Consider the following 25,384-nt stretch of genomic DNA (forward strand, 5'->3'; position numbering starts at 1 on the left):
AGTCACACACACACACACTCACGCACGCAGCACACACACACACACACAAGCCTCAATATACTTTGAATGGTAACTAGCATTCAGTGCTTGTCGCCTCAGTGAGGTGGGAGAGAGAGCGGTAAGGTGAGGGAAGGTGAGAGATGGTTGGAATCAGCATGTGTGTTTTCTTTTGTGTGTGTATGTGTGTGCAGGGTTGGGTAGTGTAACGCTTGTTCTCCTCCTCTTCGTCCGAAGAGGAGGAGTAGGGATCAGACCAAAATGCAGCGGGTTTTGAGAACATAATGAATTTATTCAACCACGAAGACAAACACGAAACAACACTTGGAATAATTACAAAACGAACGAAGACAGACCTGAAATAGAGAACTTACATATAACACGAAGAACTCACGAACAGGAATAGACTACAAACAAAACGCTACAGTCCCGTGTGGTACGAACATACAATACAGACACGGAAGACAACCACCCACAAACAAACAGTGTGAACACCCTACCTTTATATGGTTCCCAATCAGAGGAAACGACAAACACCTGTCTCTGATTGAGAACCATATAAGGCTAATTACCAATGGCCTAAACATAGAAAGACAAAACATAGAATGCCCACCCCAACTCACGCCCTGACCAACTAAACACATACAAAAATAACAGACAACAGGTCAGGAACGTGACAGGTAGGTTACTTTCTAAATGTAATCCGTTACAGTCACTAGCTACCTGTCCAAAGTTGTAATCAGTAACGTAACTTTTGGATTGCCCAAACTCAGTAATGTAATCTGATTACATTCAGCTACTTTTAGGTTACTTTCCCCTTAACAGGTATTAGAAGAAGACAAAAATGTATGTTACCAATTGAACAACATCTATTTCAGGTTGAATCAATGTTAAAGTTTACATAGCTGGCCATATATCGATGTTAAATTTGACTTTATGGGTTGGTTATGTAGGATTCTTCTAACACATCGCTTTCTACTACATATAATAATTTGATTAAATTATACCTTTACATTAAAAACCAAAGTTTATCAGAATTACAGTCAATCCAATAAATGTTATTCCCCTTGATCTTCAAGAATAGGACTTGGATAGATTCTAGATTAGCCAAATTGTTTTACCTGAGCATAACCCCAAAACGAAGGACTTATTATGCCAGCCCTACTCTTTTGTTTATGATTTTGTTGTCATGGAGGACTGACTGGGCTCAATGATTCGAATTGAAAAATGAATGCTGCACTCATGGAATGGCATGCTTTGAGCACTACTGAAAAGTGCTATTTACATGTGAAAAGGGAATTCCATATGCTGCATTTGCTATAGGCCTATTGTTTACCTTTTTGTTGGTGACACTTTGATATCTTGATAATATGCAGCTGTTTAAGGGCTAATCCACAGATGAAACAATAACAAAATCATCGCACTGCCTCTGTTTTGGTAAAAAACTGAGGGATGAGCCTGGAAAATGTAACCACTCTCAGATTAATAGACAGAGCTGACCATCCATGATATCAAAATGATTGTTTTAACCATGTTATGAGGCTATACAGTGTTTGTTTACATTTACAATGTTTACAAACAATGGAGAAAAACATGCTTATATTTTGGATTCTCATGGAGTGTGACAGTTGAACTAAGCTCATGAGGCATTTATAAGTTATATTCTTCAAGAATCAATGGATTTAAATAGATATAACTTATAAGTCAATGATGAGATTAAAGATTGCCCCTTTAAATCTATCAAAAGTGTGCGAGTTTGAGCATGTGTCCATTAAGCCTATGGTTTTATTTTTTATCAGCATGAATTGGGATCCGCACTATGTAGCTGTTGCATGAGCAAATGTTTCACTGTCTGTCCGCTGGTTTCAAAAACAGTGACTGATAGGCAGCTTAAACTTCTTGAATTCAACCATTATTGGGCTCAAATACACATTTAGATTTGTGAACAGCCATCCACAACAACCACAATCTGTAAAGCACAAAAAGCAAAATGAGAGCAGCAGTGTGATTCACATCAATGCGCTATGTAGATAACAATAATAAGTGATATCCGTATCGCCGTAGACTACACCACTGCTGGCATCCTTACCTCCAAGAGTTTATTCAAGTTGGATCATCTTTGGATGCAGACAGTATTCGCACAATTGGAAGACATACCTTGGACTGTAGCCTACAAAAGCCTATTCCTGCTCGTTTCCCGCGATTGATCAAACACATTTGGCGTGTCAACATCGTGGTCAGACTCGCTCAGGAGGTGGAATAAACTTAAATTTGCGCCTTTTTTCAATGTCATTGCGAAAACAGAGAAGTGTCAAAGATTCTTTTTCACAAACATCCTTTCTGAATTGCCAGCAGCATACCACCCTGCATACCACTGCTGGCTTGCTTCTGAAGCTAAGCAGGGTTGGTCCTGGTCAGTCCCTGGATGGGAGACCAGATGCTGCTGGAAGTGGTGTTGGAGGGCCAGTAGAAGGCACTCTTTCCTCTGGTCTAAAAAAAAAAAAAATATCCCAATGCCCCAGGGCAGTGATTGGGGACACTGCTCTGTGTAGGGTGCCGTCATTCGGATGGGACGTTAAACGGGTGTCTTGAGTCTCTGAGGTCATTAAAGATCCCGTGGCACTTATCGTAAGAGTAGGGGTGTTAACCCCGGTGTCCTGGCTAAATTCCCAATCTGGCCCTCAAACCATCATGGTCACCTAATAATCCCCAGTTTACAATTGGCTCATTCATCCCCCTCCTCTCCCCTGTAACTATTCCCCAGGTCGTTGCTGCAAATGAGAACGTGTTCTCAGTCAACTTACCTGGTAAAATAACGATAAAATAAATAAATAAAAATTAAAAAATAATCCTTGAAGTAATCACCTAGTTTTTCAAAAGTATCTGTAATCTGTTTACAATATTTTTGCTGGTAACGGATTACAGTTACCGTTACATTTAATCCGTTACTCCCCAGCCCTGTGTGTGTGTGTGTGTGTGTGTGTGTGTGTGTGTGTGTGTGTGTGTGTGTACAATGTGTGTGTGTGTTTGGTGTGTAAAAATCCATCATTTCAACCAGTAATGAAAAAGATCAAACCAGCCCATGCGTCACCAACACGCGTGTGTTTAATAACAGTCTATTGATGCACCCGTGCAAAAAATAGTACAAAAAAAATGTACAAAAAATGTACAAAAAATGTACATAGTACAAAAAAAATGGCATCAAAACCCAATAGTTTAAACTGGAGATATCTGTTTTTTTTGCATGGGCTGCATCTCAATCCATCTCATCCGCCTATGTTGGCCTTCCGTATCTGCGGTGGAAAGGGACCAAGCTACAACAGTGTTCGATGGTGTTCTCTGTTTTGCTCTACAACCCCCACAGGCCCAACGGACTCGTCTGAGGGTAACCCAGACAAATGAATGGAAGTATGGAGGTAGTTTTGTGCCAACAAAAATAAAGGGTTAGAAATATGTGTCCAAAAAAACTAAAATATTTCCTGAGCTTTCTTACATATCCTGTTATGGCTGCAAGGGGCAGTATTGAGTAGCCTGATAAAATGTGTCCATTTCAAACGGCGTCGTACTCAATTCTTGCTCGTACAATATGCATATTATTATTACTATTGGATAGAAAACACTCTCTAGTTTCTAAAACCGTTTGAATTATTTCTCTGAGTGAAACAGAACTCATTCTGCAGCACTTTTCCTGATCCGGAAGTTCAAAGTCTGAAATCAAGGCTCTCTTCCTCTTCATGCCTATAAATGGGCACAAGAGCTATTAGTATACATGCACGTCAAACACCTTCCTCTGGGTGTCAAGAAGGCTGTGAGAGAAGAAATTAGGTGATTATCTCGATCTGGGATGGAATAAATCCTCTTGGAATGACGTGTACCCAATTTCCGGTACTCTGAAGAACGCAATTTGGACAGTGGGGTTGCCTTTTGTTTTGCTGACGTTATAGGCGAATATTATTTCTGGCTTTGATTTTATTTTGATACATGTCACCATATTTATTTATTTTTTTATTTTACCGTTATTTTACCAGGTAAGTTGACTGAGAACACGTTCTCATTTGCAGCAACGACCTGGGGAATAGTTACAGGGGAGAGGAGGGGGATGAATGCGCCAATTGTAAACTGGGGATTATTAGGTGACCATGATGGTGTGAGGGCCAGATTGGGAATTTAGCCAGGACACCGGGGTTAACACCCCTACTCTTACGATAAGTGCCATGGGATCTTTAATGACCTCAGAGAGTCAGGACACCCGTTTAACGTCCCATCCGAAAGACGGCACCCTACACAGGGCAGTGTCCCCAATCACTGCCCTGGGGCATTGGGATATTTTTTTTTTTTTAGACCAGAGGAATGAGTGCCTCCTACTGGCCCTCCAACACCACTTCCAGCAGCATCTGGACTCCCATCCAGGGACTGACCAGGACCAACCCTGCTAACCCTGCTTAGCTTCAGAAGCAAGCCAGCGGTGGTATGCAGGGTGGTATGCTGCTATCATCGTAACGTATATTTTTTCAATATAGTTTCATCAGATTATTGAATTTTTTTCGGGAGTTTTGCCGTGTTCCGTTCTCTTCCGTTTGTTTACATGGAGAGATCCGTGCAACCCGGCTAGCGCGCTTGCTAAATGGAGAGAGAAAGTTGCCATTCTGAATCCAAACAACGACTCATCTGGACAAAGGACACCTTGTTCAACATTCTGATGAAAGATCAGCAAAAGTAAGACCCAATTTATGATGTTATTTCATATATCTGTCGTAGTCGCCGGCGCCCAAGTGTTTCTATTGTGCTAAGCTAAGCTAATATAACGCTACATTTTGTTTTCGCTGTAAAACACTTAATAAATCGGAAATATTGTCTGGCATCACAAGATGCCTGTCTTTCATTTACTGTACACTATGTATTTTTCAGAAATGTTTTATGATGAGTAATTAGGTATTTGACGTTGGTGTCTGTAAATATTATGGCTGCTTTCGGTGCAATTTCTGAATGTAGCTGCAATGTAAACTATGATTTATACCTGAAATATGCAAATTTTTCGAAAAAAACATATGCTATACAATAAATATGTTATCAGACTGTCATCTGATGAGGTTGTTTCTTGGTTAGTGGCTATTTTTATCTTTATTTGGCCGAATTTGTGATAGCTACTGATGTAGTAAAAAACTGATGGAGTAATAAAAGTGGAGTCTTTTGCTAACGTGGTTAGCTAATAGATTTACATATTTTGTCTTCCCTGTAAAACATGTTAAAAATCGGACATGTTGGCTGGATTCACGAGATGTGTACCTTTCATATGCTGTATTGGACTTGTTAATGTGTGAAAGTTAAATATTTAAAAAAAAAAATCTTTTGAATTTCGCGCCCTGCACTTGAAGTGGCTGTTGTCATAAGTGTACCGGCGTCGGGCTGCAGCCATAAGAAGATATCCTAGATATAGGACAGACACTTCAAAACCCTATTCCTTTGACTGTCTTTTATGCGATTTATGGATGTGATATTCAATGTGTTTTTACGGACTATAGTAGTGAAGGTCAAATTCAATATTTTTTAATACTAAAGCGTTCCTAAAATTCTAAATCAAATAGCTAAATGATCCATGGTATGACCATCTTAAAACAATTCCATATGTTAGCTTAGTACACCCCCTAACTGCTTAGACTTTTAGGTTAACATTCAAGACAACCACTATTGAATAATGAATATAACATCCCAAAACAAAATGCAGTAACACCATTTATAAAAGCATATTGCTTTTGCTCCTGTTCTTACATTTGACTGCTGCACAAATGATAGAGTTTTAGTACTAACACTTTCCCAGGAGTATGATAGCTACAATCGCACACCGGAAATTTAAAACAGTCTCACCAATGCCAGAAAATACAATTTGTATGTATTGTATGCTCTACAATGGCCCCACCATGCACCCAGTCACTCAAGATATGAAGTAGAAAAAACGGAAAGAAAAGAGATGGAGGAGAAAATGGAGCACCTGTCAGGAACCTGGGCTGAGAAGAGTGATGAAGGAGGAGGACTAGCCTCCAGAGAATGTGTCAGATAGATTTATTGACTTAAGAATCAGTAAGAGGGACAATGGAACAGGATTAATCACCAAATCTACAGCCGTTGGGCTGACGAGAGATTTAATGAGGGTTTCACTCACACAGCTTGTGATGCATCGGTAGGACCGCAAGACTGAAACATCTCAGGTTTGTATATCTAACCGGGAGGCAAGACAAAGGACTAAGAGCTAGATCTATTCTCTGTATGCTCAAGCACAGATGCAAAAAATACCACAGAAACAAGGTAGACTAGGGGAATATATTGCGTGAAGAGGGAGGGGCAGAAAGGAGGAAGAGAAAAGGGCTACAACTTATAATAGGCATCCAACGAGATAATGCTTTGTCCGAACACATCTTTCCTTGTCCTTTCATATATGCACTGCCCTTGCAAATGCCTTGTATGACCTTATAAAAGGCGGTGGAGCTGAGATGACCCATAGTGGAGCTTAAGTGAAATCCAAAGCAGCCTGCATTAAAACTGACAGTCTGAAGGACATCTTTAGTCGTGAGTAAAAGCCTGAGCCTCTCTCTGTTTCTCTCGCTCTCACATACACGAACGAGTGAGCACACACGCGCACACTCTCTCCCTCTCTCGTCCAATCTCTCTTATGTTCACTTGTGAGACAGCTTGGGGAGCAGGGGGGTGCACTCTACAGCCCACATCTCTGCTGATCTAAGCAGCCAACCAGTGCCCCCCCCCCCCCCCCCCCCCGCCCCCCTCAGACATGACCTCTTTCCCTAAGCCCAGACTGGCAAGGCTGGCACCCAGCAGCATGGCATAAGATATCCTGGCCTGGGCTAATGTCTCTAAGAGGTTTTGGGGACAGACACACAGCCAAATGTAGAAGCAAAAGCACAGTTCACCCTCAAATTCCACAGAGGACAAAATATGATAGACTCTGCTAGTAGATAACCAATGATATAAATTATTACTGTTTTAATTAAGAGTTCCCTAACATATGTAACCCACATATGTCTGATGTTTCATGTCCCCTTTTCAGCATATTTCCTCTCTAAGTGTAACCTAGTTCAGTGCATCGTTAACTGCTTTTAAAACCTCTGAGCTAGAGCAACTGTAGAGTAGAGAATGAGCGAGCAAGCTTACAGTCCCTGGCCCTGGCCTCTGCACAGTGCACAATGACTCACTGGCTTGGGCTAGCAGACAACCAATTAAAATAGGTATTTTATTAGCAGCTAAAGTAGCTTTTCTAAGACCGAGCAGCTATAGGAGTTAAGGAGTAGCTAAAGGCTCAAGGTGAAAATCTTATCCATGTGCTACACAAGGGCCCTAAATCCTAATTGTTATGTGTCATTGGTTTCATATCCATGTTTTTATAACAATTAAATAATCAGGAGACAGGAATCATTTCAACAATTTATCTAGAATGTGTTCATTTCAACACATAGAATCCTCATTAAGCTCTGTTGCACGACCTCAATACAGAACATTTCCTCCCCTCCTGCTTAAATTGTCCCCATTATGAACAACAGTCCTGAGAGGTGACTGTCAGCCCCCCTAGGTGACAACTGCTGGGTCAGGGTGTCACCCAGTAAAAGTACTGGACCACTTCCTGGTGTGGACTGGTGATTATGTCGGTGTCGCTTTACTCAACAGTAACTGATCGGTGTGCCTTTACCAGATGACGTGCTCGGCAGGATCCCACTTTGGTCCGTTGAGGTAGTTCCTAGCTAAGACGGTTTCTCCAGGATTGAAAGCTCTGCCCTTTGCTCTCAGTTCACAACGTTTGACTTGGCTCTCCTGTTAACGTTGCACTGTCTCCGTTGCGTTGGGAGGTTTGAGTAGGTTGAAGCTTGTGGGAAAGCTTCGATGCAGGCAAAGCCTTGGTGGCTGCATGAGGCATGTTCCTGTAGGATAGCAAGAAGCTGTTAAAGCGTTGGTGCAGTGTCCCTTGACCCTGAGACACTTTTAGCACTAGAACCACTGGGCTTCTCAGCCTCCAAGTACCGGGCATCCTCTTTAACCTATCAGATTCATCTACTGTGTTGTAATATGGGTGTTACAACATGGCTATACTCGTAATCGTATCCTTAAATTTAGTGTTTAATTATGCCTAGGTATTGTACCAACGTCTACTTATCTCCCTGCAGGTTTATGGACCAAAAAAGCTGCAGATTAGGAGCAGGACGTGGAGTTGTGTGTGTCTGTGTGTCCTGTCCTCAAAACTTGCAGCGGGCAGACAAGTTTGCTGTCACTCAGTCAGAGTCCGCATCAGCATTTCTTCTTCTTTCTCTACTCTCGCTTCGCTTGTTAGATATTATGCATATTGATAGCTTTCTAGCAAACTTTCTCGCCTATTGATTTATCATAGTAGCAGGCTAACAGGAGGCAGTGAACAGAGACAGCTTCAGGTTAAATATGAAGTGAGTGAACGGAGACAGCTTCGCTCTATTCAATCAGAGCAGCGGGATCAATGTTCAGCACGCCCTTCTCTTTACAGACAGGAAAACTAGCAAGTTAAGTTATTGAGAGCACTATGCCGAGGAGGAGTACGACACCTTGTTGCTTTGGCTGTGTCCTTGGCAGCAGTAGCTTCTTTCTTGGTGTTCACAATTCTTCATCATCACCAGACTATTGTTCTAAATGAAATCACCCTCTTCACCCTCATTATCCAGTTAATTCAAATATCAATATTAAGTCACATGCACGATTACCAGTTTCTAGCGCCCATTCATCCATTGACGGCATTCATTCAGTGAGGAGAGAGACACATTAGCGCCATGGTACTAACGCCCAGCAGCACATTTGTCATGGCCCCTTAAATTAGGAATATTTGTGAAAAAACTGGTTAACAGGCTCTAAATATTTTTTCTCTTTGTAATTAAGAAATTCTGACAACTGAGTAATTTAAAATACAACTATTTAGAAAAAGTCAGGAAAGTAGGAGGACGTTGTCTTCAAAATGGCAGATTTATTTTAAATACAAAATCATATGGCAGGGGGCACTGGCCTATGGCGGTTCTATTGTTAAGGCATGTTTCGTGGTCTGTACAAACCTCTCCACCAGTCCATTGGTAAATGGATGATACGGTGCAGACCTGATATTTGCATCCCCGACCACGAGCAACATTCTGTCCTCAAATGAACCTGCAAAGTCGACGTGTATTTGTTGCCACGCCTCTTCCGGCCAATCCCACAGATGAAGAGGTGCAAGATGAGGTGCAAGATGAGGTATGTTGCAAACCTTCTGACATGAGGAACATGTTTTCACTTTCTCCTCAATACTTCCATCTAATCCAGGCCACCAGAAGTAGCTTTGTGCAATTTCCTTCATGCAAACCATTCCACAATGACCTGGGTGTAGCTGTTTTACACTGGTTTCCTCAGCGAAGATAGAATGATAACTCTCCTCCCCCACAGCAAACAACCGGACTGTACTGACAGCTCAGTTCTCATCGAAAGGTAGGGTTTCAGTTCCGGAGCATCTCCTGCGGCTCTATCTTTGATGATAATGTCCATCACTTCAGATAACACTGCTTCTGGTGTTTCTCCGCACTTGTGTTGAAGTGACTGGTGCATTTTCCACTTGTCTGAAGTAGAAGATGTCCACTTGATGTGACTCTGGCTTGACCACAGGTAGTGGTAACCTGGAAAGTCCATCTACTTTGCGGTGCAGTTCTGACTTGCGGTACTTGATGTCGTAGGTGTGTGCTGAGAACAACAAAGCCCACCTTTGCATTCTGCTTGCAGCAAGTGACAGAATGCCAGTATTCAGTCCAAAGATGCTCGTCGGCAGAAAATGATCTGTAAGAAGGGTGAACTTCCTCCTGTACAGATACTCCAAAAACAATCCCTACGGCTTCTCGTTCTATCTGTGCATAGTTACTTTCTGCTTATTTCAATGTCCTCAATGTGAAAGCTTCTCTTACCAGAAGGCATGATATGGGGCACGACTGCTCCCACACCATATGGACTAGCATCATAAGCTAGTTGGATGGGCAATGATGGGTCAAAGTGTGTCAATGCCTCAGATTTCAGAAGTGTTTCCTTGGTTTTCCCAAATGCTTCCTTGCATTGTTCAGTCCTTTTCCATGTTTTGTCCTGACATAGCAGTACCTGACATCCCTTATGTAAAAACCACATGAATGTCACACGTTTTCATGTGATCTTATGTGAAGTTAATGTGATATCATGTGACAACATGTAAAGCAACATGTAATGCCATGAAAATACACATGAAAACATGTGATCACATGTGAAGTGTTCCAAAAACACATTTCACAAGATTTCATATGTGAAATTTCATGTGAAATCATGTGATTTTCCATATGTGAAATCATGTATTTTTTCTGTAAAGGCATGCAGCGGCTTCAGCTTCGTTGCTAAGCTCGGAATAAAGCTGTCACGTTCCTGACCTTATTTCCTTTGTTTAGTCTTTGTTTAGTTGGTCAGGACGTGAGCTGGGTGGGTGTAGTCTATGTTATGTGTTTCTATGTTTAGGTTGTCATTTGGCCTGATATGGTTCTCAATCAGAGGCAGGTGTTTTACGTTGTCTCTGATTGGGAACCATATTAAGGTAGCCTGTTTTCACTGTTTGTTTGTGGGTGATTGTTCCTGTTGGTGCGTTCATGGGTTCTATGTTCTCTAGTTCAGGACTGTAGCTTCGTTGGTTTTCGTTTGTTTATTGTTTTGTTCGTATTGAAGAAGTATTCTAATAAATGCTGCGCTTTGGTCCTCCTCTCCTTCTACCGACGGAAGCCATTACAAAAGCGTCCGGAGTAATTCAGTAACCCCAGGAAAGAACGTAGTTGGATGACGTTCTGATAGCCTTGATCTTGGATGGAGCCTTTTGCAGGCCCGTGGCGTTGATGACGTGTCCAAGGTGTTCAACCGATGATTGGAAGAATGCACATTTGTCCTTACAAACTTGCAGTCCGTATTCCTTCCATCTCTGTTAGGTCACATCCAAGTTCTGGAGATGGTCCTCTTCATCTTTCCCAGTAATGAGAATGTCATCCAGGTAACATTGTACTCTTGGCAATCCACTCAAGATCTGGTCCATCGCCCTCTGGAACAGCGCTGGCACACTTGTGGTTCCAAGTGGTAGACGACAGTACCTGAAGAGCCCCTTCTGTGTCACGACAGTCAGCAGCTCCTTTGACTTTTCATCCATGTGCATCTGCAAGTAGGCTTGGCAGAGGTCAATTTTGCTGAACTTTTGACCCCCAGCTAAGGTTGTTGATGTGTGGTAGCGGATGCTGCTCAGCAGACAACACAAGGTTAACTCTGTTAAAGTCTCCACATATCTTGATTCCACCATCCTTCTTATTAAGGACTGGTTCGGTGGGTGCTTCTCATTCACTCATGCTGACCGGCTCCAGTTCTTTTTTCTTGACTAAAGTGTCCAAATCAGCCTCAACCTTTAGTCTGATAGCATAAGGTACTGGTCGTCCTTTCAGAAACGTTGTTTTGCTGTCTGGCTTAATGCTAAGCTTCACTGTAACATCTTTCATGCTACCCTAAGCTCCATTAAAGACTTATCCATGTTTCTTTAAGATGGCGGGTAGTACTGTGTCTCCATGTGTCATTGTACGCATTGTGGCAGACCAGGAGGTTTGATCTAAATGTTTACGCAGATCAGACACAAGTGTGATAACTCAGTTTCAAGGGTGTTTATTTTAAAACAATAAAGAAAAGAACCAGGTCTCCCCCATGAGACCTCTTCTGGGTTACCATCTTCTGGGCTTTGGGGAATGCTGTCTCCTCTGGGGTAGAACACCAAGCTCCTCGGTTCTAGCAGACTGTGACGACATCTATCAACCTCTCACTGGCAATCTTCTTGATTTCTTCTGTGCACTTGTCCTGATGAATCCAACTGATGACCCTCTTTAGCAGCTATTTTCATGGACACACTGACTTCAATGGCCTTTGACAAGGTCAGATTACTTTCAGGCAATAGCCTCTTTTGAGTACACGTCTCTCTCTAATGGTGTCATTTAGTATATCATTAATCTCACAGTGCTCTGATAGGTTCTTTAATGCAGCAGAAAACATTGTCACTGATTCTCCCTCTTCTTGATTTCTTCTGTGGAACCTTTCCAGTAATAACTACTGGTTTAGGTGAAAAGTGTCCTTTCAGAATTTCCACAATATCCCCATACATCTTATGGTCTGTCTGGCTGTAGTAGGCTGCGTAGTAACTTAAATGTATTTGGCCCTATGCGGCAGCTTTAGCATCATTACCTACTCAATTCCTGCCCTCCCCTGGTCAATCTATGATGCCGTCTGCCATGTGGTTGCAAATCTTCAACAACTACTTGGTGGCTATCAATGCTACAGGAAATGATGGCCAGATGCTAGGAAGTGTTGTAACTTTGGCTATGGATATTCCAGATCATTTTCTGATTTATTAGTGGAATAATTAATTGATCTAATATATTGTAATACATTTGGTTATCTTATCCAAATTAATCAAAGTTGGGGCACCATTAATGTTTTTATATATATAGAGAGAGAGATCCCTTGAATTAACTCTATCCTCTATCTCTAGATATCATTAACTGTTATTATCAGGACAGCAGAGGTCCGGTGGCAGCCAGATGCAGACAGTTCGAATCACAGATGTTTATTTACAGAACAGAGGGCAGGCAAATGGCAGGTCAAGAGCAGGCAGAGGTCAGTAATCCAGGGCAGAGTCAGAAAGGTACAGAACGGCAGGCAGGCTCAGGGTCAGGGCAGGCAGAATGGTCAAAACCGGGAAGACTAGAAAACAGCAGCTATAGAAACTTGAAAAATGGGAAAACACGCTGGTAGGACTTGACGGGACAAGACAAACTGGCAGAGCTGAAGAACACACGCACATCCAGGTACTTTCCGCAGGTGCTGGAGTTAAAGGTAAACTCATGGTAAACAGAAAGGAAAACGCAGCACACTGCTGCTCATGCTCCTAGGTGATAACATTTACAATGTTTCGACCCTTAGGTCTTCATCAGGCATTTTCCATAAGACGAACTGTCAACAGACAAACAGAAAACTCAGGTATGAATACACAGGAGATAATGGGTACAAAGGGAAACACCTGGTGGGGGGCGGAGACAAGAACAGGACAGGTGAAACAGATCAGGGTGTGACAGTACTCCCCCCCCCCCCCCCCCCCCCCCCCCCCAGGGGCCCACCTGGCATCCTACCCGGGCACATACCTGGTTGACCGGGGTGCCAGCGGCGGAACTCAGCGATGAGGGCTGGGTCCAGGGTTTTCCTAGCGGGGACCCAGCACCTCTCCTCCGGGCCATAACCCTCCCAGTCAACCAGGTACTGGAATCCCCTGCCCCGAGGTAGAACACTCAGGACCGTGTAAGTCGGATGGCCATTCGATGAGACGGGCGAGAGGGTTAGGCCTGGAAACAGGAGACAAAGGGCTGTGAGACAAGGGTTTAATTCTGGATACATGGAAAGTGGACAGAAGGCGAACAGCAGAGGGGCCAAAGACCTTAGAGATGGAGAAAGGGCTGATAGCGGGGAGCTGGGGTCCCAGACCAGGCTCTCTTCCAGCTATGGCCACAGTGGCGGACGAACATCTGGGCCAAGGGTATGTTGACCTCTTCTCCTGCTCAGGGAAAAGTGGAGGCTGATAACCCATGGAACACTTGAATGGTGAGAGACCAGTGGCCGAGCAGGGAAGGGTTTTGGGTGTATTTGACCCATACGAGTTGCTGGCTCCAGGTGGTGGGGTTGGCGGAGACGAGGCAATGAAGGGTTGTCTCCAGGTCCTGATTGGCTCTCTCCGACTGGCCGTTAGATTGGAGGCTGGCCGATGCCCCAATGAGGGTTCAGAATGCCTTCCAGAACCGGGACGAGAACTGAGGACCGCGGTCGGACACCTTGTCCACCGGAAGTCCATGGATCCAGAAGATGTGCTGCACCATGAGCTGGGTCGTTTCCTTGGCTGCAGGTAGGGAAGGGGAATGAAATGGGCGGTTTTGGAAAACCTATCCACCACAGTGGTGTTGCCATCTGATGAAGGGAGACCTGTGACGAAGTCCAGGGATATATGGAATTGGGGGTGGTAAGGAATGGAAAGAGGTTGAAGGAGGCCAGCAGGAGCTTGCCGCAGAGTTTTATTCTGGGCACACACTGTGCAGGCGGCGACGAACACGGAGACGTCAGGAACCAAGGTGGGCCACCAAAAATGTTGTTGTACCGGCTGGGAACGCTGCGCCTCACGGACATGGTTCTCCATACCCCAGATGAGTGCAGCCACGAGACAAGAGGTAGGGAAGATGGTCTCGGGGTCCATTGGTGTAGCAGCTGTGCTATAGAGGCGTGAAAGAGCATCACATTCTAGGACCCCGGACGGTAGGAGATGATGAAGTTGAATCGAGTGAATAGCAGGGTCCATAGAGCTTGCCTGGAGTTGAGGCGCTTGGTGGTGCGGAGATATTCCAGGTTCTTGTGATCTGACCATACTATCAATGGGTGTTCCCCCCCTCTAACCAGTGCCTCCACTCCTCCAACACCATTGTCACCGCGAGTAGTTCTCAGTTACACACTTTGTAATTCCTTTCCGTGGTGTTGAGACAATGGGAGAGGAAAGCGCAGGGATGCAGCTTTTGGTCTTGGGCCGAACGCTGGGACAGGACCGACCCCACTCCGGCGTCCGAAGCATCGACCTCCACCACAAACTGCCGGACGGTAGTGAATTGGTGTTTGAGGTCCAAGAACGCCCGTTCTGCAGCTGAGATCACGTGAACGGGACATTGGGAGTAGGTCTGGGTGGTATACCTTATTTTATGATATACCAGTATTGATGAAGGGACCGGTTTGGGTTTTTACTTTACCTTCTATATTGGTATTTGAATGTTTAATTTGTTAAATGTGATACGCCATGTGTAATGTCAATTTTTATAGTTTACTTCGCTACTTGAGTCACCTCTGCTTTCTCTCTGTGCCACAACCCCTCACTCAAGGAGCACATTTGATGTTCAACCACAAGACCCTTGCATTCAGTCTGCATGGTCAATGCAGCACATGCAACAATGCTGTTTTCACTTTGCTTATTAATATATATCCACTAGCGTTCTATAATGAAACTATTCGTTTGTGTTTCTTACATCAGCAAACAGCTAGTTTGTATTTTCTTAGCAAGTTGCCCTAAATCTTGTGAGACGCTAATTGTTAGCCGCTAATGCTAATAGCTAGCTAGCTAGCTAATAAATGTACTGAGTAAAAGCAAAAGTAGCTAGCTAATACAGCCTGATAATACCAGTAATGGTGTAGATCTAAATCAGCATGTTGTTTGTGCAACAGTGTCTTCTAAATCAAAGAGGAATATGCAATGCAAGAATATGTTCGCTACAATAAGTAGCTAAGGGAAAACATGCAATGTAGCCAAAGCTTATAGGGTCCCCTAGGAAACACGAATCAACACTTTATATCCTACCCTGTCACAATAACTCCTCCCTGGCACTTTAATTTGTTGTTTACTTTTTGCCAAAAACAAGAAAAGAAAAAGAAATCGTTAGTTTCATTTGTACATTGTAAATAAAATATTATATTAGTGATGATAGGTTAATAATTTAATATTTAAAAATATGTACCTAATAATAATCTACCCAGAATGTCAGTAAGTACTTAATTGATATGTTCAGTCGCAATGAAAACTTTACCGAAATCGTAAGCGATAATGGTGCCCAATTCACTTTAGATGAATGGATTTTGTTCCTACATTACAGAGACATTAAACACTCCAAAGTGTCTGTGTACTACCAACGAGCAAATGGCGAGGTGGAATGCTGGAACCACGTTTTAAAAGACTGTCTCCAAACCGCGATCTGAGAGGGAAAGCCTTGGAAACTATATGTCCGACACAGAGTGCGTGCCACTCAAGAAAAGTGAAATCCTACACAGAGGCCTCAAAAAGGGAGATTGTGCGCATGTAAAACTCCCATTTTATGTCAAAAAGGGTACACCGAAGTACAGTGCGCCACCGAAAGTTATCTAAACTAAAGGACCAAGCACCTATGTCGTTTTAATTTTACCTTTATTTAACTAGGCAAGTCAGTTAAGAACAAAATATTATTTTCAATGACGACCTAGGAACAGTGGGTTAATTAACTGCCTTGTTCAGGGGCAGAACGACAGATTTTTTACCTTGTCAGCTCAGGGATTCGTTCTTGCAACCTTTCAGGTTACTTGTCCAACGCTCTAACCACTAGCCTACCTGCCGCTTGCCGGAATGCGTCGCATCTCTCACTGTGTCGGTGATGCGCATCTCAAAGTTCCATTGCACTCGCAACAGACTATTCAAACTGATGCTCAGAGTCAATTTAGAGTCAGACGAAGCCCGGCTTGGCTAAAGGACTATATTCAGTAAATCTGGAAGGTTGTAAGTAAAAAGAAAATATTATAATTGACTGCTAAAGTGTACATTTGATATTCTGATGTTACTGTCATCATGGCTACTGTGCTGTCTTTTAACATTGTTATTATTATGTGCTTGGTAAAATAATAATGGTTAAATTCAAGCATTGTGAATTGCTTTATTTGGGTCATGCTTAGAGAGCTCTTTACTTTCACAAGAGGGAAATATGTTGTGCTCTGCTGCACTACTCAAGTTTACCACGAGAGACATAGATGCATTATAACATAGCTATCACATACAGAACGGAAGTATCTTCTAAGGATGTAGTTATGTAGCCTAAAGAATAACACAACAAATTATGTCCTCATCAATGTCATTTGCAAAAACAAAATATTCAAACCATTCTGTATATGAGCTCCACTGTTCAATACTTTAATCAAACTGTCCAATGTTTCCAACAATTCCAGCCATTTTTTGTTTCTCAAAAGGCTCCTGATTGTCAATCACTTCGATATTGTCCAACCTCAAACATGCAATATTTTTTTCAGTCACGTGATCTTCATTCACTTCACTCACTGACGTTTCATCCTCAAGTTCACTCATTAATCCGTTTTTAATTCCAAAGTTCTACTGTAAGATTTGATAAACATCTTGATGTTTTATTGTTTTTGTTAGTCATGCTGCACGATTCCATGCTGCACGATCATTTTGAACCTTCTGTATTGCCCCCGTCTACAGCATGATTATGATTCCCAGGATGCATTTCGTCTTTACACCTGTCACATGTACCATCAATATTTGGGTAGAATTTGGATAATCTGGCCTTGCTGAAATGGATACGGTGAAGTACCTTAAACTGTATAAGGCTTAGCCGGGCACAAGAGGAGCTTCCATCTACAGTAAGTAAGGCATCATTCCAGACTTCATCAGTGATCTCTCCACCAAGTTCCCTTTCCCACTCAGATCGGATTTTATTGAGTGATGGGTTATCAAGGGACATGATTATCTAAAGAATACAGGATAGTTGAAAAGGTGTTTTCAAAATGGCATCCAGTCCCGATCCGGGTGATAGAATTGGAAAGGTTGGGCTTCGAGTGCGAATAAACTGGCGGAATTGGAAATACCTAAATAAACTTGAATGGGGTAGATTCAATTTGATAGTGAGGTCTTCGAAATTGGCAAAGGTGCCATCAATATAAGGTAATTAAACTTAGTAAGGCCATTCCTCTGCCACAGCCAGAAAACTGAAACCAGTTTGCCTGGAAGGAAGAGGTGAGTATTACATATAAGACCTTGAATATAAAAATATTGACAACATTTGGATTGGATGTGTAGCGCGAAGCTGAAAGAGGGAGATTGGAGGTGGCTAAGGCTGGCAAAGAGGAGGAGAAACAGGAATTGGCTTATGTTTGACACCAGTCAGCTTCTGGGGTGGGAAGCCAGTAAATAATATTTTGTATATTCGCTGCCCAGGAATAATACAAAAAGTTAGGAAGGGCTAGTCCTGCATGTGTTTTATCTCTCTGGAGAAATGCTTTACGTATTCTTGGATTATCACCGGCCAATAGAAAAATATATATAAGCTTATCCACTGAAGTGAAAATGTAACGTCCTGACCAGAGTTCTTATGTGTTTAGCTTGTTTAGTGTTGGTCAGGACGTGAGCTGGGTGGGAATTCTATGTTGTGTGTCTAGTTCGTCTGTTTCTGTGTTCAGCCTAATATGGTTCTCAATCAGAGACAGCTGATTCTCAATCAGGGACAACGGGGGGAGCTAAAGGGTAGTGTGGCAAAGTCAGGTAGGAGGGAGGGAGACATACAGAAATCTGGGCAATACATACATCTTGATCCAATTCACTTTACCAGCTGAAGTAAAATGGAGAATACTCCAGCTCTGAAAGTCCAGTTTAAGTTTGTTAATCAGGGGAGTAAAGTTCTCATCATGGAGGGAAGACAAGGTATGGGTGATATTGATCCCTAAATATTTAAAGCCAGACTTTGACATACAAAATGGAATAGTATCCTGTGGAATTTGTAATGCTAATTAATTAATAGGAAAGCATTCATTTTTTTGAGAAATTCAATGTATAGCCCTGAAAACACACCAAACCTACGCAGTACGTCCCTCAGGGACAAACGCTTCAGGGTCTGAGATAAATAAAAGCAAGTCATCTGCATACAAGGAAACTTTGTGTTCCAGTCCGCATCTGTAGATACCATGTATTGAGGGTGTGGCCTTTAGCTTAATAGAAAGGGGTTCTATCGCCAGGGCAAACAACAGAGGTGACATTGGACATCCCTTGAATATGGCCCTTGATAATGGGAAATACTGTGAACGAAGTACTGATGCCTTGGGTGATGAGTACAACAGTCGGACCCAGGAAATTATGTTTGTGCAGCGGTGTTTTTGAGCTTAGCATTTGTCAGCACAGGCAGCGCAAGCCTCCCTCTATGCTTATGGACGAGTGAAAAACTAAAAGTATGTGTCTTAGAAATAGTTTTCACATACAAACTTTATATGTCCAAACTCAGAATCAAATAGGCTTCCCAAAAATAACAGTCATTTGTGGTAGAACATTTATTTTGGCAATTTTGTGCATTTATTAAATCCCATCGGGTAACTTGATTTTGAATGTGTCATGTAAACAAGATTATTAGGGAAATCTTTCTTCTTGCAAAGTATGTAAACATTTAAATCAAACTATTATATTCATCTGACTATTCACAATAATAATCATACTCAGTGCTACCGTGTTACTATTGGTCAGTCACTGGGATTGGCTTCTGACACTGCCAAAACTTGGTCGGAGACTACGACCACACGTAGTGGTACTTAATCGGCAGACCTAGACCCTGTCACACTGAACGAGCCAAAATGTCCAACAATTGTTTACGACCCAAGAATTTTCCGGATAGAATAGTTTCTGTAGGTTCAGACTTTCTTGTCGCCAATCTTTTGTTATGTCTGGGGGGGATTCATAACAACATCTTTATAACAATTCAAAAATGATGAGATGGGAGACAGGAATTATTTCAACCATTTATCTAGAACTTGCCCATCTCAACACTTAGAACCCACATGATGCTCTGCGGCACAACCTCAATGCACAACACCTATCCTTTCCTATAATTGCTGATAGGAAAGCTATGTCTGTCTAAAACCCTGATTGAACACTGAATCATTTGGGGGGGTTGTGTCAGGACTATGACTAGTGTGCAAACATCTCTCTGTTTGACATACTATTTCTGCTGAGCGATAGTATGTGGGACTAGAGAACAGGACAGTGGCCCCTAGTGCACATTTGAATGGTTTAAAGTGTCCTTTGTGTCAAAATTGGGTACACACAGATACAGACTGATACAGTATAGATGTACAAGTACCCTGCAAGAATGTGTGAGCTCAGCAGACACATAACCCATCCCCACACATATACCCTGACCCTACACACCCTCCTTACATACAGGCAGTAGTGCTGGCACACAACATTGCAAGTACAGTACAGGATATCTCAACTATTTCTGTCTCTGTCTCAGCATCTTCTTGTTCTCTGTCCTGTCTGTCTGTCTGTCTGTGTCTGTCTGTCTGTCTGTCTGTCTGTCTGTCTGTCTGTCTGTCTGTCTGTCTGTCTGTCTGTCTGCTTAAGCCTTATACGTTATAAAAACCACGCTAACGACTTCGACTATATTGCAAATTAGTACCCGTCATACTGTATGTGTTCCTCTGAATCAACACCTATCCTAAGTGTTAATTATTATTACATGGCTCCAGACTAACGTTTCCCCCTCGTGTCACTGGTGCCACTAACTTTTACAGTTGGTGGCACCCGCCCATGATATGGTCAGGGAACCATCTTATAAAGTAATTCATAGTGCTTTTTTAAGAAGTATAATAAATAAACTACTGAAGTATTCAAGAAATATGTTTGTTTTTATCTAACACGTCCAAGCAGTAATGCATGGTTCAAGATATTTTGATTTGAAACCTAATCCAGTGATTGTCGTGAATTTTGGGCAACTATAGTTGCTCTATTTTTCTGTCATAATAGGACTTCAGAATTTCCAGATTTTTATTGTTGTTCAATTGAGATCTTTATGTGCACTAACTAATAGCATAGGCTAATTAATTTGGGGTTCAACACCTGAGGAAGTGGAAACTCAAAACACATAAACTAGATCGCTAACTTGAAATATAATGCCCACTGCTAGTAGCCATGTATTCATCCAACAGTAAATGTAATGTCCTAAAAAAAAACTTTGCAGTTGCCTATAGGCCTATGTCCTCGCAATGACCGGTGCCCATTTCGCGCATGTACACCGCTCCAAACTGTGTCTCAAAGCCATATCAAATACTGTACCTTGGCTGTAAAATGGTTGCTATTGAGCTGAATATTGAGAGTTGAGAAGAAAAAACATATACAGTTGAAGTTGGAAGTTTACATACACTTAGGTTGGAGTCATTAAAACTCATTTTTCAACCACTCCACACATTTCTTGTTAAGAAACTATATTTTTAGCAAGTCGGTTAGGACATCTACTTTGTGCATGACACAAGTAATTTTTCCCAAAATTGTTTAAAGACAGATTATTTCACTTATAATTCACTGTATCACGATTACTGTGGGTCAGAAGTTTACATACACTAAAATGACTGTGCCTTTAAACAGGTTGGAAAATTCCAGAAAATGATGCCATGGCTTTAGAAGCTTCTGATAGGCTAATTGACATCAGTTGAGTCAATTGGAGGTGTACATGTGGATGTATTTCAAGGCCTACCTTCAAACTCAGTGCCTCTTTGCTTGACATCATGGGAAAATCAAAAATAGTCAGTCAAAAAATTGTAGACCTCCACAAGTCTGGTTCATCCTTAGGAGCAATTTCCAAACGCCTGAAAGTACCACGTTCACCTGTACAAACAATAGTAAGCAAAAGTATAAACACCATGGGACCACGCAGCCGTCAAACCGCTCAGGAAGGAGACGCGTTCTGTCTCCTGGAGATGAATGTACTTCGGTGCGAAAAGTGCAAATTAATCCCAGAACAACAGCAAAGGACCTTGTGAAGATGCTGGAGGAAACAGGTACAAAAGTATCTATATCCACAGTAAAATGAGTCCTAATCAACATAACCTGAAATGCCGCTCAGCAAGGAAGAAGCCACTGCTCCAAAACCGCCATAAAAAAGCCAGACTACGGTTTGCAACTGCACATGGGGACAAAGATCGTACTTTTTGTAGAAATGTCCTCTGGTCTGATGAAACAAAAATAGAACTGTTTGGCCATAATGACCATCGTTTTGTTTGGAGGAAAAAGGGCTTGCAAGCTGAAGAACACCATCCCAACCGTGAAGCACGGGGGTGGCAGCATCTTGCATCGTGCACTTCACAAAATAGATGGCATCATGAGAAGGAAAATTATGTGGATATATTGAAGCAACATCTCAAGACATCAGTCAGGAAGTTAAAGCTTGGTGGCAAATGGGTCTTCCAAATGGACAATAATCCCAAGCATACTTCCAAAGTTGTGGCAAAATGGCTTAAGGACAACAAAGTCAAGGTATTGGAGTGGCCAACACAAAGCCCTGACCTCAATCCTATAGAAAGTTTGTGGGCATAACTGAAAAATCGTGGGTGAGCAAGGAGGCCTACAAACCTGACGCAGTTACACCAGCTCTGTCAGGAGGAATGGGCCAGAATTCACCCAACTTATTGTGGGAAGCTTGTGGACGGCTACCCGAAACGTTTGACCCAAGTTAAACAATTTAAAAGGCAATCCTACCAAATACTAATTGAGTGTCTGACCCACTGGGAATGTGATGAAAGAATTAAAATCTGAAATAAAGCATTCTCTCTACATTATTCTGACATTTAAGAAAAAAAATTGGTGATCCTAACTGACTTAACCTGTTGGGGATGGGGGCGCTGTTTAGACTATTTATGCTAATGTGGCTAATTTTTTAAACGGCTTCCCACAAAATCCTTGATCGTACAATATGCATATTATTATTATTATTGGATAGAAAACAGTCTATAGTTTCTATAGGAGTTGAAATTTTGTCTCTAAGTGGAACAGAGCCCATTCTACAGCAATTTCCCTGACATGGAGTCAGATTTGAGAAACGTTGGCCACTTTTCTGAAGTCATTTAAACGGGCACTGTCGTTGCTATGACTATGCGGACACTTCTTACGTCTTCCCCTGGATGCCTTTACGTGATGACGATTCCAACGGGCTCGATTGCTCGTTCACAGGCCCTACAAATGAAAAAAACCTTTAGCTAGCAAGTCTTTTCTTGCTGCGTAACGCGCGTGGAAGACACCGACCCTCTCCTGTTCCAAGCGTTAGTTTAGCCTGTTATATTTCTCCGGTCATCTTTTCACTCGTTATAGGAGTTACAAACATCACAAAGTAGTTAATTTAAAGCGTTTTATAGCAATTTATATCCGTTTAGTGCGATTTTGGGACATTTATTTTTGCAACGATGTGAAAAGTTGGTCACGCTTTTCAGTTCATCCCGAACGTAGTTGACATTTCCACATGGCAAGAGGACAGCTTTCCACCAAAAGACGATTTCTCCCAAGAAAGGATCCTTTGCCCAAGATACTGATGGAAGAACAGCTCAAGGTAGGACATTTTTATTATGATAAATCGTGTTTCTGTCGAAACATTTTAGTGGCTTAGGACTCCATGTTTTTTGACGTAGCTTCGCTTGGCGCAAACTGTATTGAAAAGTAAGGATAAATTAAAAAATGTAATAACGCAATTGTATTAAGAATTAAATTGTCTATCAATCCCTGTCCACCCTATATTTTTTAGTCACGTTTATGAGTATTTATGTATAAGAGTAGATCACTGTCTAAGTGGCGCAAGGACGTTTTCTTTACCAGCTTGTCTACATTTCACATTGTCTAACCATGATTTTGGTGGCTAAATATAAACATTTTCGATCAAACTGTATATGCATGTTGTAATGTGATGTTACAGGAGTGTCATCGGAAGAATTCTGAGAAGGTTAGTGAAAAAATTAATATCTTTTGGCGATGTTGACTTTTATCGCTCACTTTGGCTAGAATCAATGCTGGGCTGCTAATTGCTATGTGCTAAGCTAATATAACGATTTATTGTGTTTTCGCTGTAAGACACTTAGAAAATCTGAAATATTGTCTGTATTCACAGGATCTGTGTCTTTCGATTCGTGTATGCTGTGTATTTTTACGAAATGTTTGATGATTAGTAGTTAGGTAAACACGTTGCTCATTGTAATTATTCTAGTCCATTTGTGATGGTGGGTGCAATTGTAAACTATGCCATATACCTGAAATATGCACTTTTTTCTAACAAAACCTATCCCATACCATAAATATGTTATCAGACTGTCATCTAATGAGTTTTTTTGTTGGTTAGGGGCTATAAATATCTTAGTTTAGCCGAATTGGTGATGGCTACTGGTGTTGGTGGACAAATAAAAGATGGTGGAATATGCTAATGTGTTTTTTAGGTAATAGATGTACATCTTTACATATTGTGTCTTCCCTGTAAAACATTTTAAAAATCGGAAATGTTGACTGGATTCATAAGATCTGTGTCTTTCATTAGCTGTATTGGACTTTAATGTGTGAAAGTTAAATATTTTAAAAAAATATTTTTTTTGAATTTCGCGGCACTGGTTTTTCAGTGGGGGGGGGGGGGGGGAGTGCCGCTAGCGCCACGCTGATCCTAGACAGGTTAAGACAGGGAATTTTTACTAGGATTAAATGTCAGGAATTGTGAAAAACTGAGTTTAAATGTATTTGGCTAAGGTGTATGTAAACTTCCGACTTCAACCGTACATACAGAAAGCTGACACCCTCCTCTCTTCATCAGGGACAAGAGGACAAAGCTTCCAAAGCTGTGTTTATCCTGCAATTGCATTTTGAAATGTTATACGATCAGAACGCATTTTTCTCTTGAGCGCTGGTGGGGATGGTAGAGTCGCTCGTTTTTCACAGCAGCGGGCCCCAGTGAGTGCACAGGTACAGGGGCGGGGCAGGGCAGACACTTTCATTACAGGAATCATTAGGATAATGCACTTTACTGTTTGACCAAATCATGGTTTTAGCTGCCCCAAAAATATTACATTTTGGGTGAGGTGACCATGCACAATGTGCACTTTCTAAGTTTATAGGCACCCTTTCTGTTGTTTACAATCCATGATCTTGGCTGTCTAACTGATGACAGAGTTGGAGCAGGTCTCTTTGCTGATCCCGCGTTTACTTTGAATGTGAGTTTGCGTGACCTCAACTCAGCCTATCAGAAAACCAGGCCAGCCCATCTTGATAGGGGGGCCGGCCATTGCCCACTGGTCAGTCAAAGGCTCATTATAGATTAGTATAACAGAGAAATTGAGCCCAAATCTTTAAAAACAATCTTAACAGAACTGGAACTGTCAGCTAAGTGGTAATAAACTGTGGTGAGACTTCAGGAGATAATCCAGATATAGTGTGTAATGTATGTGCGTTAGTGTGTTGGAATGGACTTTTGAATCAGCTTTGTTCTTGTCGGAGAGAAGGAGGGACATTTAGGACGCTATGACGCTGTGTGTGATATATAAACTAATGTACACGGTATTTTGAGTCGAGATCTCTCGAGAATAAACGCTATTGATTAATTTGGTGGCTGGTCTTTGTCTATTTTATGCAAATAAGAACCTTACAAATTCTTATAAACTGACAGAGTGTTTGCTTGGTTATAATTAAATTGGTTAACGAACACATAGGAATCTAATTCCTACGAACACATAGGAATCTAATTCCTTTAACAATAACTGAATGTGATCCGTTTGTGTTTTTCCAGTATTTTGGATGCAAAAGGTATTCTCCATGCTATATTGTACATCCATATACTGTACCACATATGGCACATGTTAATCACCTTACCCACCTCTATACTCTATATAACTATGTATCTTTGGAGATATGAGATCTATGTGATTTTTTATATTCGATTCTACAGTACTCTGGATACAAAACAAAGTCTCT

At 41.8% G+C, this 25,384-nt stretch overlaps 1 protein-coding gene across 4 annotated transcripts in view; it reads right to left on the reverse strand.

The window, feature by feature from the left end:
- The window catches only part of LOC129829259 (uncharacterized), a 97,507-nt gene that overhangs the window by 15,809 nt on the left and 56,314 nt on the right, over window positions 1-25,384 (reverse strand). The window contains exon 11 of one of the 4 annotated variants that reach the window (XM_055890967.1): window positions 13,316-13,412. The exons of the other annotated variants lie outside the window; for them this stretch is intronic. Within the exon in view, the coding sequence (XP_055746942.1) occupies window positions 13,407-13,412 (6 nt within the window). The 3' untranslated portion in view covers window positions 13,316-13,406. Of the gene's footprint in view, window positions 1-13,315; window positions 13,413-25,384 lie in introns of those variants that run through there. 4 annotated transcript variants of the gene reach the window in all.

Source organism: Salvelinus fontinalis, chromosome 30 (genome assembly GCF_029448725.1).
Source record: "Salvelinus fontinalis isolate EN_2023a chromosome 30, ASM2944872v1, whole genome shotgun sequence".
NCBI lineage: Eukaryota > Metazoa > Chordata > Actinopteri > Salmoniformes > Salmonidae > Salvelinus > Salvelinus fontinalis.